The sequence below is a fragment of the Pelodiscus sinensis genome, chromosome 1 (assembly GCF_049634645.1).
Source record: "Pelodiscus sinensis isolate JC-2024 chromosome 1, ASM4963464v1, whole genome shotgun sequence".
Classification (NCBI taxonomy): domain Eukaryota; kingdom Metazoa; phylum Chordata; order Testudines; family Trionychidae; genus Pelodiscus; species Pelodiscus sinensis.
In genome coordinates, this window is record NC_134711.1 from 310822963 (window position 1) to 310840266 (window position 17304).

At 43.9% G+C, this 17304-nt stretch overlaps 1 protein-coding gene across 9 annotated transcripts in view; it reads left to right on the forward strand.

Annotated features, from left to right (window-relative positions):
• Positions 1-14096, forward strand: part of PICALM (phosphatidylinositol binding clathrin assembly protein) — a 115658-nt gene extending 101562 nt beyond the window's left edge. For 8 of the 9 annotated variants that reach the window (XM_075919406.1, XM_075919405.1, XM_075919404.1 and 5 more), the window contains 2 exons: positions 5995-6096; positions 12765-14096. In XM_075919406.1, coding sequence (XP_075775521.1) covers positions 5995-6087 — 93 coding nt within the window. In that variant the 3' untranslated portion in view covers positions 6088-6096; positions 12765-14096. The remainder of the gene's footprint in view (positions 1-5994; positions 6097-12764) is intronic. The other variant, XM_075919407.1, reaches the window with a different exon arrangement.
• Positions 14097-17304: the final 3208 nt, after the last annotated feature.

Consider the following 17304-nt stretch of genomic DNA (forward strand, 5'->3'; position numbering starts at 1 on the left):
ACTTCAGGATAGCATCTTTTGCAGATCATCTTGTCTTCTATCAGCTAGAAATGTTTTTTAAGCTGAAGACATAGGGGTTTTTTTCCTTTCCATTGTTTCGTTTGGGCATATAACAGCCCTCTGTGTAGAATCACTGTCTCATCTCCCATCTAGTTAGTAGGGATGTTAGATATCGTGTGTGTGAGTGATTGTGCAACAATTTTTAACAATTACTTGGTGATTGAAATGGTCCCCAGTGATGGGGCCAGCAACCAGTGTGCTCCTGGCCCCACTCCCAGAGAGTCCCCTGCACTGCTGCCTCAGATACAGAGGTGGCAGCGAGGGGCAGCAACAGCCTTTGTCTGTGGGGCTCCGAGCTCTGTGCCCAGCTCCCTACAGACCGTGGCTGCTTCGGCCTCTCTCTAGGGCCACCATCATCCTGCTAGGCTGCCGTGGACAGAGGCTGCTCTGACAGCCTCACCTGCCCCCCGTGCGCTGGGAAACTCCATGGAGCTGGTGCTCATGGGTTTTTATGGTTTTTATGCCTGCTCCCCCCATGCACTGGCTTCTGCCTATCCCCATTTTGCTGCCTCTGTGGGAGGCAGCAACGGGGGCAGGTGGCTCCACAGGGACCAGCACACGCAAGGAGCTGGCTTAAAAGAGGAAGCAAGGGGGGGAGTGGGGTTGTGTGTAGTCATTTGGATTAACCAATAAGCCCAGGCTTATCATTTAAACATCTATATGCTAACATCCCTATTAGTCAACATCTCTAGTTTACGGATCTTCCGTGCAGCATTAAGGGCAGAAAGTGCCTTTATTTAATATAGGAAAACTTCACCAAATTTCAAATTGACTATCTTTTAATAACAGAGGCAAACTTTACTACTTGATATTTATTCTGTCACTTGATTGAATTTGGTTCTAGAGTAAATATGCATTTAGATGTATTGTGAATGCTTAAAATTACAATCCACCCATTCCTGTAGACACTGCAGGGGGTAGGACTAGATTGAAACCCAACTAGGGCTATAAAATAGGGATGATGTGAGGAGAAATGAGTGCAGTTGAAGTGGGCAGTGTGTTTAATCTGGCGATATGTAGGTTTCCTTTAACCCTCATACTGGACTACACACATGCAGTTCTTTCCATATATTATGGGTCTCCAAGACCCCAATGTCAGCGAGGAGGAAAACACATGGATTCATTTAAAACTGGATTCATTATAACCAGTGAACTATAAAATTAAGTTAAATCGTCCCTAGATTCAGAAACACACTGCACAACACTTGGGTTGGGTTTAACTGACCCCTGGAAGTTTTTTATACGTTGCACATTTTTTTAAATATTTTTCTGTCTTCCTCTCTGGAAAATATGTAACACTTTCCTTATTTTTCAGACTCTGGGTCAGTGATCACCGTGCTAGCCACTACTTCCCTAGAGCTCTGAGGCAAGGCTGCAGTGATCCTTACCTGCACTGGGTCTTGACCATTTCGGTACCCAGGTTCCTGAGAAACGGCCCAGTCTTACTAAAAAATGTATTATGCCATGTGTGATTGAGCAAAATCCAAACAATATGTGTATTCAGACTTGCAGTGTGCAATGCAACAGTGAGTTTTTGCCCCAGCAACATCTGCCAAGTGGTGAGAGTTTACAAAGTTTCAACAATTGTGGCTTCCTCAGGAAACTCATCTTAGCAAGCATGAACTTCCCAGAAGATCAGTTTGATAATCTATTCAGAGAAACCCAGTGTGCTGGTCTGTTAAGATAATGGGTCAAAATATGAGGCAGATACAGGTCCCCAACACCCTTTTGGTTCCTTTTTTGAAAACCAGAAACTACTGAAGCTGTTGTAAAGACAGTGCTGAAAGATTCATAAACTCGTATCCTAACTGCAGTCTCAAAATAAAAACAGTCTGATGCTCTAATTACCTGCATAATTAATTAACTTAAGAACAGCCATACTGGGTCAGACCAAAGGTCCATTTAGCCCAGTATCCTGTCTGCCAACAGTAGCCAATGCCAGATGCCCCAGAGGGCATGAACACAACAGATAATCCTCACGTGATCCCTCCCCTGTCATCCATTTCCAGACAAAGAGAGACTAGGGACACCATTCCTAGCCATTGATGGACCTAACCTCCACGAATCTATCTAGCTCTTTTTTGAACCCTGTTAAAATCCTAGTCGTCTTCAACATCCTCTAGCAAGGAGTCCACAGGTTGACAATGCGCTGCATGAAGAAAAACTTCCTTTTATTTGTTTTAAACTTGCTACCTATCAATTTCATTTGGTGACCCCTAGTTCTTATATTATTGGAACAAGTAAATAACTTTTCCTTATTCACTTTTTCCACACCAGTCATGATTTTATAGACCTCTATCATATCCCCCCTTAGAAAAGAGGAGACTAAGCTGAAAAGTCCAAGTCTTTCAAATCTCTCTTCATATGGGACCCGTTCCAAACTAATTATTTTAGTTGCCCTTCTCTGAACCTTTTCTAATCCCAGTATATATTTTTTGAGATGAGAAGACCACATCTGTACGCAGTATTCAAGATGTGGGCATCTCATGGTTTTATACAGAGGCAACAAGATATTCTCTATTCTTTCTTTTTTGAATGTCGCTGCACACTGAGTGAATGTTTTCAGAGAACTAACCACAATGACTCTTAGATCTCTTGAGTATTTGTAGTTGAATTAGTCCCCATCATTTTGTATGTATAGTTGGGATTGGATGGATGGATGTAATCTGGGGTCTGACCCTAATAATTTTTTGAGTCTCAGATGAGAAGCCATGTTAGTCTGTAACTTAAAAAACGAGTCGTCCTTTGGCACCTTAGAGACTAACAAAATATATACAGTACAGGTTGAAACTCTCTTAACCGGGATTCTCTGGTCCGGCAACATCTGTGGTCTGGGTCGCATGTTGCAGGATCAGAGCATCCTGGTGGAGGGCCAGTGGCAAGGATCCCTGCAGGGCCAGCAGGACAGTGGAATGCCTTCAGGAAGCCTGCTGTCAGCACATGGCAGCAGGTCTGCCCAGCACGGTTGTGAGACACAAGCATGACTGTTCGGTGGGGCAGGGATCCACGGTGTGTGGCTGCCCAGTGGGACCCACAGCTGTCTGGGGGACCTGGAGCCAGGGCAGCGATGGCTGCCCAGCAGGAGGTGAGTAGCTAGCTGGAAGGCCAGCAAGCCAGGCAGGGGGAGCCAGCTGCAGGAGGTCCAGAAATTACCTCACCTGGTCTGGAAAAATCCCTCATCTGAGGACAGGTCAGGTCCTGAGAGTGCCGGACCAGGGAGGTCCAACCTGTATCATGAGCTTTTGTGGACACAACCCACTTCTTCAGATGAGTGGAACAAAAGGCACAGGAAGAAGTGGGTTGTGCCCATGAAAACTCATGCATGCATGTGCACACACACGCACTTGATAGTCGCTAAGGTGCTACAGGACCACTTGGGTTTTTTAAAAGCCTTTTGAGTGACTCTTGTTACACTAAAACCACAACAGGTATGCAGACAAAACCCATGCTAAGAGTTATCTTTATCATGGTTTGAGAATCCTTAAGGAAAGAAAAGGCACAGGTTTGCCTATTATGTTTTACTTGCATTTCTGTACATGTTTAGAGTCCAAGAGGTCCCCAAAGACCTTGGAAATGTAGAACTTTCATTTTCCTCAGTGACTAACATTGAAGAATCTAACTGACCTTTTTCATGAAATCTTAGCATGTATGGTGATCAAATAAATGCAGAAAGACCTCATCCTAATTTGAGACTACTTAAGATGTGAAGAGGCATAGGTTTGTCATTAAATCTTTTATTTACATTTGTGTTTTGGGGTCATAGAGAAAAAACTTCAGGATTTGCACTTCCTTGAGAGAAACTGATTTTACTGGAAACACATCCTTTTGTTAGGCATTTACTGTTCCACCAAGGAGAGTTTGACACTGGCCCGATCATTTATTTGCCGCAACTGAGTTTTTAAATGTCTGACATCAGTAAAATCTTAGAAGGAAAACAAAGGAATATTGTGAGAGCTGTTTCACCATGCTAAACAGAGACAGTGTTGGCTATAGATATTTAAATTATTCCGGAGTTGGACTATAATAGTCAGTGACACTAGAAAAATTGTCTATTGAGAAATGATCATTTCTTACTTGGGTTTAGTTTACGTAAGATTCTTTTTTGTAGTAAGTTGGCAGTGGTCTTGTTAGCTGAGCTACACAATTAGATTGCTCTGAAGTGAGGCTTACCTACAGGTTATACATCTAAAATCCGTGATTCTCTGGTCCATCAACATCCGTGGTCTGGCAGGACCACAGATGCTCATGGAGCAGAGAGCCCAAAGGCAGGAGGGCTAGCCAGATGGGACATCAGAGTTGGGAGTCCAGTTGGGGGTAGTGCAGGATCAGAGCTGGAGCCCTCCAGCAGCCCTCAGAAGGGGGGGCCAGGCTGTGGCTGTGCAGGGGCATGTCTAGAGCCCCATGGCTTCCTCCGTCTGTGCACGGCCAGGCTGTGGCTGTGCAGGGACGGGTCCGAAGCCCTTGGCTTCTCCCAGCTGTGCCGGGCCAGGCTGTGGCTGTGCAGGGACAGACCCGGAGCCCCAGGTTTCCCCCAGCTGTGCAGGGCCAGGCTGGGGCTGCATGGGGACGAGTCCAGAGCTCCAGGTTTCCCCCAGTTGTGCATGGCTAGGCTGGGGCTGCGTGGGGACGAGTCCAGAGCTCCAGGTTTCCCCCAGTTGTGCATGGCTAGGCTGGGGCTGCGTGGGGATGAGAACAGAGCCCCGTGGCTTTCCTTGGCTGTGCGGGGCCAGGGTCGGAGCCCTAGCCCGACATTTGCTCCTGGCTGCACAGGAACGGAGTCCTGCAGCAGGAGCAAAAGCCTGTGTCATGCAGGGAGCCAGCAGTAGCTGGGCAAGCAGCCCAGCCAGGTTGGGGGGGACAGGCAGGGTTGCCTGCTGGGAGGGGGCAGCCTGTCAGCAGCAGGTGATGGGCTTGGGGGTCAATGGCAGGAGGCCTGTCCTGGTCCAGCAAATTCTCTTGTTTGGGACAGTGCAGGTCCCTGTGATGCCAGACCAGAGAGGTTCAGCCTGTACTTGTTGGCAATTTATTGTGCTGTATTGCAAAATAAGCTGATGGTTGATTCATACTAGGCTGCACAGTGCCATGAAGGTGATACTAATGTCTTCTGTCACTAGATGTATTAGACTAATGCTGTGAACACTTTGCTCCCAGCTTTCCCTTTCCATTTGTATATTCATTATCCACACCCCTTTCTTCCTTCCTCCAGCCCTCTTCCCTTAAAGCACCCTGATTGAAATATCTCTTTTGGCTTTTACTTTCTATACAGCACTTGGAAAATCACTTCAAACTAGTCACCATAAAGCCCCTCAGTCATGAATTGTTTGAATAATATTCCTAACTCATTATTGGCCCATTAACAAAAATATTTGTTTTTAATTAGATAATAGTACTGATCTTACCATTAGATGAAATAGCAAAACAAGCAAAGCAGGAGAGGGGGCTATTCTCTACCACAAACCTTTTCTTAGAAAATTATAATTTATTCCCTGCAAGATTCTGGTGACTGGAGAAGTGGTATGAAATTCTGACATCAGCCAAAACAGTGGAAGCCGAGTATTTGAGGGAGAAAATAATTTACCTTGGCTTTCCTAGCTGTAAAATAGGAAGAATGCTGGCGTCATTAGACCTAATGTTTGCAAAGGGCTTTGAAGAAGAAAAATAAGTGTGAAGTATCCTGAACTCGGTTGACTCTGCACCCAGACATGTCCCCTTTACCACTAATAGGATAACACCTAGCTTGTTTCCACAATACGCATTCCATCAAACAGGCCTTCAGCTTCCCATGCAACCAAGGGTGTCTGGTTTTAATGATCCATTTCTGTCCAGGATGCCTTTTTAGATCCCTTCCTCTTCATTACATTTTCTGCTTTCATATTCTGTCATGCTGAGACCTTTTTTTCTTTCTTTCCTTTTCTCTGTCGTCTTCTCTACCAGCTGTCTGCAGCATCCAGCCCTTCCAGTCAGAGTCCTCACAGAGCCTCAGGAAAGGATCCCTTTGCAGAACTCTCTCTCCAGGATTTCTTGTAGAACAACTAGGTATTGCTCACTGTTCTGGGGAGATGGTGGTTTTTATAAAGTGAAAGATCATTTAAAGAGTTCCTTTTTATATTTTCTGGGAAACGTATATAGCTCTTCAGTGATACTCATTAATACATTAAGAAAGGTACTGTGTCACAGTGGGGGCATTGTGGAAGTAGCAAATGTTTGGTGTTCTCCTGCTAGGTGCTTTTGTTAGACGTGACTTATCTTTTTCAGGGGAAAACCAAGAAGAATCAGTTACAAAAACAGATCACATTTGATACTTAACAGGCACACCCTAACCTTGCCAGAGCAGTGCTTATTTCTTGGAGCTTATAAAGCAGCTTAATTAACTATATATGGTTGACCCATATTATTATCAAAGGAGTTTTACACTGTGACTGGAAATCCTAACAATATGATTTCTTCAAGTGATGGCCTCTGTTGTATTCCACTGAGGGATTATGCACATACACTCCAAGTCAGAGGTTTTGTAAATAGTACTCTGACAGACCTCACATGTGTCTTATAGTGCCTTGTGGCTTTGCCTGAGGCGATAAAGTACATGGCATATCTCCAGTGTCTCCAATTCCTTCTCACTGCTGCCTGGTCCAAGACAGAGCATCTGCTCTTATTGCCCCCATGATGCACTTTTCAAAACTATCCTTACCTACTGTTAGTAGTTTAGATTTTAGGCATTCTGCATGTACTTTTTTGTTTTCTGTTCAAATCTTCCTTTAATACCAAATTTAGGACTTTGAATGTGGCTTCAGCAGTGTTCCCTGCCAAACCTGATCTCTTTTTTCTGCTTTTCCACCTACCCCTAGTACTTGGATCTGGGTCTGGGGTTATGCCAAAGACTCTTGCATTCAAAACCTCCTCTTCCTGCCCTTACACAGAGCACCAGCAGTGTTTGTATTGCTTAGGGGAAGCCCACATTGCCTCCAGGTGCAGTATCTACTTCACCTTTCCTGCTCCTACTTAGGAGAACTGGACACACCACTTCAGGAAACATCATACAGAGGCTTCCATGGGATTGATACCAGGTCAAGGCTGGGAGACCCCTTCTGCCCCATACTTTGGTCTGAACAAGTGAAGAGAGCTCCTCTGCCATTGAACCCCCATCACTCTTTGCTGGTACCAGTCCTAAGAGCCTCATGTTACCACCACAGCCTTTTACATAAACAAGGGGAGACAGGATCCTGAGCCTTGTGTGCAGAAGCTATAGACCTCTGGGAATGGGCTGCCAAAAAACTTTTACTGATGTTGTTAGCAGAAACTTTGCAACCAACCACGAAAGGGAATTGCATGATCATAGAGCAGTGAGGACCCCTGGTGACAGATCTTTTTGCACCGCATAACAAAACCAAATGCATCCAAGATCGTTGGAGGATAAGAGCTGGAATCCAGTCACAGGATTCCCTAGTTCTCAATTGCTTGGACCAGCTAAATCATGTCTTACTCTTCTTACTGCAAATGATTCACAAGATCAAACAATAGACGGCAACAACCATCCTCATAGCCCATTCAGGCCTCACCAATTGTGGTTTCTGTTCCTCCTCTGCATATTACAGTAATAAGTCACCAGGACCACATGGTATTCTCTCAAGTTCTGAAGGAACTCAAATGTGAAATTGTAGGACTATACAAACTGTTTGTAACCTATCTTTTCAATACGCTTCTGTATCAAATGACTAGAGGACTCAATGTGCAGTGTCAGAAAAGTAAACAGAATGTTTTGGAATCATTAAGAAAGAGATAGATAAGACAGAAAATGCCTCTCTATATGTCCATGGTACAGCCATATCTTAAATACTATATGTAAAGGTGGTCATTTCATCTCAAAAAGATACATTGGAATTGGAAAAGGTTCTGAAAATGACAACAAAAATGATTAAGGAAGTGTTATTTTCTTGTTCTCATAACACAAGTAGGGGTCACCGAATGAAATTAATAGGTAGCACATATTAAACAAAAGTGTTTTTTCAACAATGCACAGTCAACTTGTGAAACTCCTTGCTAGAAGATGTTGTGAAGACCAAGATTTTAACAGGGTTCGAAAAAACTAAATAAATGGAGAATAGATCCATCAATGGGTATTAGCCAGGATGCCTAGCCTCTGTTTGCCCGAAGCCAGGATGGATATTGGGACAGATCGCTTGATGATTATGTTTAGTTCATTCCCCCTGAGGCACTTGACACTGGCCATCCTCCAAAGATGGGATACTGGGCTCGATGGGCTTTGGTCTGACCCAGCTTGACTGTTACGTTTGTATGCTTTGAACATTCCCAGGGTTGCTGACTCAACACGATGGCAAACTTAGACACTCCACCCACATACGCTTCACTTTATGGTTTGGTTTTTGGGTGGAGTCTTCCGCTAGTGCTCTATGGTGATTCAAGATGTCCACAAGGTGTTCATATCAAGTCAAGTGGGCATGTTTCACTTCCTGAGCTACAAGACAGGGCTTTGTCCCTGAAGTGATGGGCATCCCACTGCTCTTAGAATATTCCTTTATCTGAAAGTCTCAGGACAGTCAGTCAGTCCCATTAAGGTTCATGCAGCTGCCATACGTGCTTTTCATCCACCAGTGGACAGTCATTCAGTCTATGCTTGCTCCTCTTTACTGTGTAGTTCCAAAAGAGTCTTCTGTGAAAATGGCATCCCATTCAATCTTCCACCTGCTAGTAGGATCTTAATCTAGTCCTCAACTTGCTGATGACCATCACTTTTTCAAACCTGTGCTCGCTATCTCTTTTTTCCATGAAAGATGCCTTCCTTGTTGCCATTACATTTGTGAGGAGGGTTGGCAAACAGGGCCATGATAGTTAAGCCCCCTCACCACTTTCTATAAAGACAAGGTCATTTTACAATTCCAACCAAATTCCTTCCCAAGGTGGTTATCTAATTCCATCTCAAATCAACCAACACACTTACATCATTCCCATACCTCACATCTTGAATAGAGGAAAGAAGGCTTCAATCATCAGATGTTCAAAGGGTATTGGCTTTTTATCTTGAGCAAAGAAAGCAATCCCTTTCATAAATCTCCCAGGGTTTTTTTGTTGCCACAGTGGAGAGAATGGAAGGACAAGCCATTTTCACCTAGAGAATTTCCAATTTGGTCTCAGAGTGCATTCCATGCTGTTATCAAGAACAAATTCTGTCTGATAGGATTTGGGCCCCTTCCACGGAGTGTAAATATCAGCAACAGCCACACTCCACAATGTGCCTCACACAACACATGAAAGTTGGTCACATGGAGCGTATACATGCTTTTCTACGTTCTGATGCACGCCTGGGCAAAATACAGCCTGTGGGCTGTATCCAGTCTGCCAAGCCGCTGGATCTGGCCCGCAGATGGACCCATGCCCCCTGCGTGGCATGCAGGTGGGGTAAGGCAAGCGGGGATCCTGCGTGCTTCACCCTACCCACACGCTGCTGAGGAACGCAGCTGTGGGGCAATTTCACTTTAAAAACTGAGCCTGGAGGGATGGGGAAAAGTTTTAGGAGCTGCTCCTGCCCCCAGTACAATTCCATTGGCCAGCTTCTGGTCAGAAGCTGGCCAGTGGGAGCTACCTGTTTTGATAACAGGCAGCCACAAAGCACAAGGGACTCGTCGTTATTCACAGAGCATAATGGCTGCAGCCTGTGCAAGGGCAGGGCAGGCAGGCTGATTCAGGAATGGGTTGCTGACTGGTAAATCTCCTGATCAGAGCCTGCCTCTGGTACCCCAGCCCTCTCTTCTCCAATCCTCTGCCCCCCAACTCCACGTACCCAAATCCTCTGCTCCCCTGCTACACCAATATCCCCCCTCATATCCAACACCTCAATCCCCAGCCCCAGATCAGTCCCCTTCTGCCCTAGGTCACATTCCAACCCCCTGCACTCCATTCCAGTACTCCAGATCACAACTACCTCCTTCACCCAAACTCCGTCCCTTACCCCAAGCTCCCTTCTGCATGTAACCTCCATCCCAGACCCCACACCACCTCCATTAATATCATGGAAGCTTACGGGCCTTGAACACTTTCCAAATTCTTGGTGCCCCCCCAATCAAAAATTATTGCCCACCCCTGTTCTAGTGCATAATTCTGCGACTGATGCTTCATTCAGACCAGCAATTCTCTATTCCACTGTCTCCTTGCATCATGATCTCACATAAGTACTGTTTCTTCATCACTCTCAGTGGAATACAATTAGGGACTTTGACTCACTGACGAAAATGAGATTACTTATCTGTAACTGAACGTTGTTTGAGGCGTGTTGTCTGTCTTTGAAACCCATTCTTCCCATCTGTTGCAGTCAACTGCTCTGCAGTGGAGAGAGCTGCAAATTCCAACAGCCCATCACATCCTTTATCATGTCACATGAGACCATTAGGTGACACAGGACACATGTGCAGAGTATCAAACAGTAGTACTTTCAAAAGCTCTGGCTCCTGACACAAGGCACATGCATATAATCCCTTAGTGGAATACAGACAGGGACCATGCATCTCAAAGAACTTTTCAATTACACCTAAGTAACCTGGGGGGGGGGGGGCGGGGAGGAGGGTTGTCTGAAGATGTGACTCTAAAATTAGTGATTCACAGAAATTATGCTGAAGCAGTGCAGTTACAAAGCTTGCTGAAATCCATTACTACTAATTTTGCTTCTGTCCATTGGAAACACCCTATTATTCTCCCTGTTTTGGGCTACTTACTAGACTGCTGGCAGCACGCATACCAAATTCCCTGGCTGAAAAAATCAGGGACAATTGTTTTCATTGAGCGGAGACCACCTCGCAATTGATATCTTAATTGTGTACAGATGTACACAATTGTTTTGTGAATATTTATCATCTGTGGCATACAACCTAATTGCGCTCCTCATTATGATGGGAGAAATAAACTATCGTATGCTCTGGGGAAATAGAATTTTGAAGAAATGTGAGATACTGTGTGTGTGTGTGTGTGTGTGTGTGTGTGTGTGTGTATATATATATATGTATTCAAACAACACACAAAGTGGCTGGTACTATACAGTAATAGCATTAGAGTTTTCTTTTCCATCAGCAGTGATGTTAATTTCTCTGCTTTTAAATGTTTGTAAAGATGTATATAATGTGTGTGCAAATATAAACTACTTTGGAAATAATCTCTATATAAAAAAAATTCCTATGGGACAACAGAGTGACATCATCATGTCTCTCTGTGTTGCTCCCCCCCCCCAATCCCTGGCAGAATTGAAAGGAGAAGCAGCTGTGGGAAGTGGCTCTAGCGCCACGCTCTGCCATCTGCTGCCAGACTCCAGCTCCAGTGGCTGGGGGAGCCGGAGAGCCAGGGCTGTCATGCTGCAGCCTCAGCCCTGGAGCCTCCCCAGAAGCCCAGGGCTGGCACAAACTCAGCCTGGTCCTCCCCACAGCCTGAGGGGAGCACTGGGGCTGCCTACCCCCAGAGAGAATGGGGGTGGGCAAATGTAGCGAGCAGGGGGCACAGCACCCTAGTACCTTGCAAAAGAACTGATTTTAGTGTGCATAGTATTCTGTTTTCCCTTGTATCAGAGGGGTAGCCGTGTTAGTCTGGATCTGCAAAAGTGACAAGTAGTCCTGTAGCACCTTATAGACTAATAGCTATATTGGAGTATAAGCTTTCGTGGGCAAAGACCCACTACATGCATCTGACAAAGTGGGTCTTTGCCCATGAAAGCATATGTTCCAATACAGCTGTTTAGTCTATAAGGTGCTACAGGACTACCTGTTTTCCCTAGGTTATCTTTCTGGGCCGAAGAGAATAGTACTTCGAGCTTTTCCTTTTATGTCTGAGGTTTTGTCTACACTAACCCCCACTATTGATCTAATCTACATGACTTCAGCTATGTAAATAGCATAGCTGACATTGACATACTTATGGTGGCATGTTCTGTGTTGTAAGGTCAGCGGGGCTGCTCTTCTCATCTTGCCGGAGTTCTGGAGTCGATGGGAGAGCATTCAGATCGATTTATCGCGTTTAAGTAGACTTGTTAAATTGATGGCCAAGACATCAATTGCTGTAGCATTCATCCACTGCATCGTGGAGACAAGCCCTTAGTAGTGGATTAATTTTTTACAGTGCTTAGACAGCAACCATGTTGTGATGGCTACTTCATTTTTTCTTGTCTTTTGGACAAATAGTGCAACCAGTTCACAATAATATACAGAAGAAATCCGAAGGGCTTGTATGAATCTTAATTGTTGCTGTAAATTTTTATCCTGATCAGCATCTTTGAAACTTTTATTTCTGATAGTCTGGATATGGAGGAATTTGTATGTCCAAGTGCTAAGGGATCAGAGAAACCTTTATTTCTGAGGTCAGGTCTATACTAGGGGAGAGAGTTGATTTAAGATGCATTATTTTCATAGCTGAAGTTGCGTAACGAGTCCACTTCCCTTAAGCTGAATTTCTGCAGTGTCCCTATTACTGCAGGAGGTTGATGGGAGAAACTCTGTCATCAACTTACCTGGCTTCTCATGACCCATAGAGTACCTGGGCTGACAGAGACACCATCGGAGGTTGACTTAGCAGGTCCTTATTAGACCTGTTCAATCGTGCACTGGAAGATCCATCTCCAGAGCATCAATCTCTGTTAAGTATGGATAAGGCGTAAGTTAGTCTCATTATAATGGGTAAAGAAAAATTAACTTTTAATATTTTTGTCTTTCTAGATTCAGTTTATGTAATCGTGCCAGGTGGAAGAGAAAGGAACAGTTCCAAAAAAAAGTGCTCAACAGCAAACCCCCTACTTCCAGCAAAATCCAAGTTGCTGTATTTTAACTCTCCTCTTCCTTTAAAATGATGCAGGAAAATCATAAAGGCTCACAAAGGAAACTGGAACAACTCTTCAGGAAAGTGTCAATACATGGTATAAAGCCAAGAATTCCTCTGATTTAAGCTTTTGTTCTGGTGACTAACACGTCAGTACATTCAACTCCTATTAATATCCATAATCAGTAACATGTGAAGAGAAGCTCTTACTCTGAAACTGTAAGATTTGTATTGGAAATGCTGTGGGAAAAGAAGATGTGTGTCCTTTACCAAAACTCAAAACAAGGTTTTCTTTGGGAGGGGTCAAATCCTAACTTTGTTCTGTGGCTATCTTTTCTTCAGTCCTCACAAAATATAGACACAATAAGGAAAATTAACTTTTCTTTAAAAAAAATAATAATTATATATTCAGTTTGCAGTAGACATTCCTTATGTATTGTTTGTATTTATTTATGATTATCAAGTTAAGTAATATTAATATTGTATCAAACTCCTTATGGAAATGAGTATGGATGTATACAGTATGTCTGATTTTTATCCATAAGAATGATTCTGATTCAAAATGCTTTTCAGCTGACACATATAGAGCACTAACTATTTTAAAAGCCTGAAACTTATGAATTCTCAGTCTGTGGGAATCCAGAAAGTTAATAAAAATGCATTAATCCTTATAGTCAATTCTGTGCCTAGGATTTTGCAAGGGAACAGTTAACTGACACGGGGAAGCACTACATTTTTCATTCAGCATTAGTGAATTGGGAAGGAACTTTACTGCTTTGTGCTTGGCATGTCATTATTTTACATTTGACATAAGGCCTTTCCAGAATGAATGTGAGGAATTGCTTTCACTTTAAGACTTTCCTTTTCTTAAAAAACTCGGTGGAATTATGTGAAAAAAGCCTTGATTTTTTTTTATTTGGCTAATGCCATGATTGTTCATATACCTTTTAAAAAAAAAAATAAGGGAAGTAGCATCTTTACACATGTCTAGCAAGAATTTAGTTAATGAAGATTTAAAGCAGCACTGTTGATCGGTGCTTTGTGTAAATATATCATAACTTTTGGGTGAAAAGGGGCCTTCAGAAGGATAGTCAATGATATGAAAGCAATTCTGTACATGAATTAAGCATACTTGCTGCATTGTCTCTGCAGATTCTATTTTTGTTTAAAATATTAAAATGTATGTTAGCAGAAATGGGTGGATTTTCAAATAAAATGCAGCTTCCACAGAACTTTTGTTACTGTATAAAAGTCTGAAGTGCTTTTTTCTTTTTGTCTTTAAAATAGGCAAGGATTTGTTACTTAGGGTACCAGGTCTATGCGTATATTTCATGCTAGGAAGTGTACCAGTGTGAATCAGTCTAGATGTTTTGTATTGTGCCTCTCCCCATGGTGGTACAGCATCTTGGTTTTATTGAAGCAAGCGAATCTAGCCTCTTGCCAAGAGCTGGATCTGTTACTTGAAATCATTGATGTCTGGTGTCTGCTAACATTCTTAAAATGCTTATAGAAGGCAACTTGGCGTTTGTCATTGAGTAACATAGAAAGAAACATGAACAGACACGTACCAGTTTCCCTTAGATGATTGCCTCATATGTTCCAGCCTGACAAGCTAGAAGCAGCTTGCTGAGACACTTCCCATCGTGAAAGCAAAAGGCTTACGCATAGTCCAGGAAGAAGGATGTAAGTTCCTATTCATAATGAGGGAAATCTAGTAGGGCTGTTCTCAGCTGTTCAGAGGTTTGCTGGGATGCTTAAAACTTGACTATATTGGCATGCACTGTCAAATGGCAACTACACAAGTAACTTTAAGGACTGTCTAAAGAAATGTGAGAGTAGGGCCAAGCCACTATTCTGTAGAAAGTAAGATGGGCATATTGTCTGTACAGGTTGGTAAAAGGTTTGGAACCTATTGTATCCCCCACTAATGCTTTAACAGGCTGCTATCTTCTACTTCGCAGATTCATTTGAAAAGTATGTTTGCAACCAACAAAGGGCTATAATCTTTAGAATGAAGAATCTCTGATGTGGTGAAGGCCTTGTTTTATAAGTAGGGCCTTACCAAATTCATAGCAGACTTCCCCATGAAATCAGGCTGTTGTAGGAGGGTTGCAATATTGCCACCCTGACTTCTATGCTGCCTTGACAGCTGGGCATTTGGAGAGGAGTGGTTCCTGGGTAGGTACCCAGCTCTGAAGGCAGCAGTGCAGAAGTGAGGGTGGCATGGTATGGGCAGGCAATGCCAGTTCTATGGATGGGCAGAGTAGTCAGGGGGAAGGAGCACACTGTGGGTGCTCCCACATCCCTCAAACAGTCCACCAAGGCCCCTTTTACCTCTGAGAACTGGGGAGTAGGAGGACTGGGGTGCCCTGGCTGGGCTTCCTACCAGGTGCTGGGCTCCAGCTACTAGTCCTGGCCAGGCTGCAGAGGGACTGGACTTCTTTTCCTGCAGAGATCCTCTTCTGGGGCTGGGTCAGACCCACATCTGATGTTCACACAGAAGTAAGGGTTGCAATGCCATACCATGCCATCCTCTCTTCTGCATTGTTGCCTTGAGAGCTGGCCTTATCGACAGCAGTTGCCACTCTCCAAAGGATAGCAACACCACAAGTAGCAACAAGAGTAAGGTTGGCAATACTGCAGTCCTCTACAGTTGCCTTGCGACTCCTCCCACAACCTGTAGTGTTATACCATGAAATTTTACCAAAATGGACCATGAATCTGGTAGGGCCACAGCTACATCTTGATTGCAAATAAAAGGTATGTTAAAGTGGGTTGGCTCACAAAAGCTACCCAACAGGTTAAAATAACAGTGAAGACACAGCAGCTTAGCTGAGGGCAAGGCTACACATGAGGAGGCAAAGGGGCAGTTGGCCTGGAGCCTGGCAATTTAAAAGAGCTGGGGGCTCCAGGCTGCAGCAGCAGCCCGAGCCCTATGTGATGCTGAGAACTGGGTGGGGGAGGCTAGCTTCATCTTCAGGGTGGCCTAAAGGGAAGGCCTCCCTTACCTTGCCAAGAGCCCAGCAAAGTCTGTTGCTAGTCCTGCCTGAGAGCAGCTCATGGTCATCATTAGGATGTTGTACAGGGATTCTTGAGCTGTTCACCTGAGTTAAAAGAAGTTGGCATATTTTTATTGCTATTTTAATGCAGGTTAAGAACATAGTGTAAAATGCAAAAGGTGTAGTTAATCCAAGTGCTAAGGCAAGTCGTAGTTTTAATGTTAGCAGGAGTAGGTGGGTTCCCCGCAGTTTGTCCTGACAATCAAAATACCACCTAACTTGGCATCCCTTGGGCCATGTCTACCTGCGCCAGGGTCACTCAAGAAAGTTAAGGCAAGTCAACTAAAGCTGTGCAATCAATGCACACCAGTGCATCAAAACCCCACATGGCTGCTCTCCTTCAGGAGTAACATGTTCTCATGTCCATAGGCTGTTAAGGCTGGGAGTTCCAAAGGCACCTAAGCCAAAGTAAGCACCTTGTGAATTTTCAATTATGGGTGAGTGCCTGATTCCCTTAGGCTGGATTGTTATATTTGTAAAAGCAGAAACTCCTGCACAGGTGCTGTCTTCTCTGTGCTGTTCTGTACACCTGTCATGGCTCCTTTCCCACTCTGGCACAATAAATGCAGAAGTGGGAGCCAGCACGTGTACCCTAAAACCTTATCTACCAGGCTTTGGTATAAAACTTCCCCCCAAAATCTTAAAATCCTAGATTTTTGGGAATAAAACTTCCGCTGCCACCACCCAAATTAAAAAAGAAACCAGGGCGAGACCATTTGGGAAAATCTCACCCCTAAAGTAAAAAGCAGGATACCACCATTAACCAATACCAGGTTTCTAAAAGGAAAAGAGAACTTTTATCACTACAATATTCCTGTTGCAAGCATAATGCCCAGATGGAAAAGTAACAAAATATACTCATGGAGAAACTCTATGGGCCTAGAACTTAATTACAAAGAAAAGCCAAAACATCTTTTTAAAAGTGCACAGACAGCAGATCCCATACCCAAACCATAAAACAATTAAACAGATTTATCTAAAGTTTACCCTACTTATAGAAAGTGAAGAAAGTCTTTTCTCGGAGGGAGACAGTGTCTATACCCCTCAGCAGCTGGAGAGAACTGCCCAGGACCAAAGAGAGGGAAAAAGCAAAAATTCCTTTGTTCCAGTTTGAAATTCCTTCCTATTGGCCACTCCACCTGGCTAGGTGAGGGACATAGTTAACCCCTTAGTCTCCAGGCTGCTGGCTAACCCTCATGATCATGGCAACACCTTTAATGAGCACTGGAGGAGGAGATCTTATTGCAGAGGGATCATAGAGATCGATCTATTTGAAAAAACGGAAAAGCAGCAAGCAAACCAGGGTGGGGAATTTAAAAAAATAAAACCTTATGGTGTATATTAGAGAATCAAAGCAGTCAGAGCAATGGAACTTTCCCTC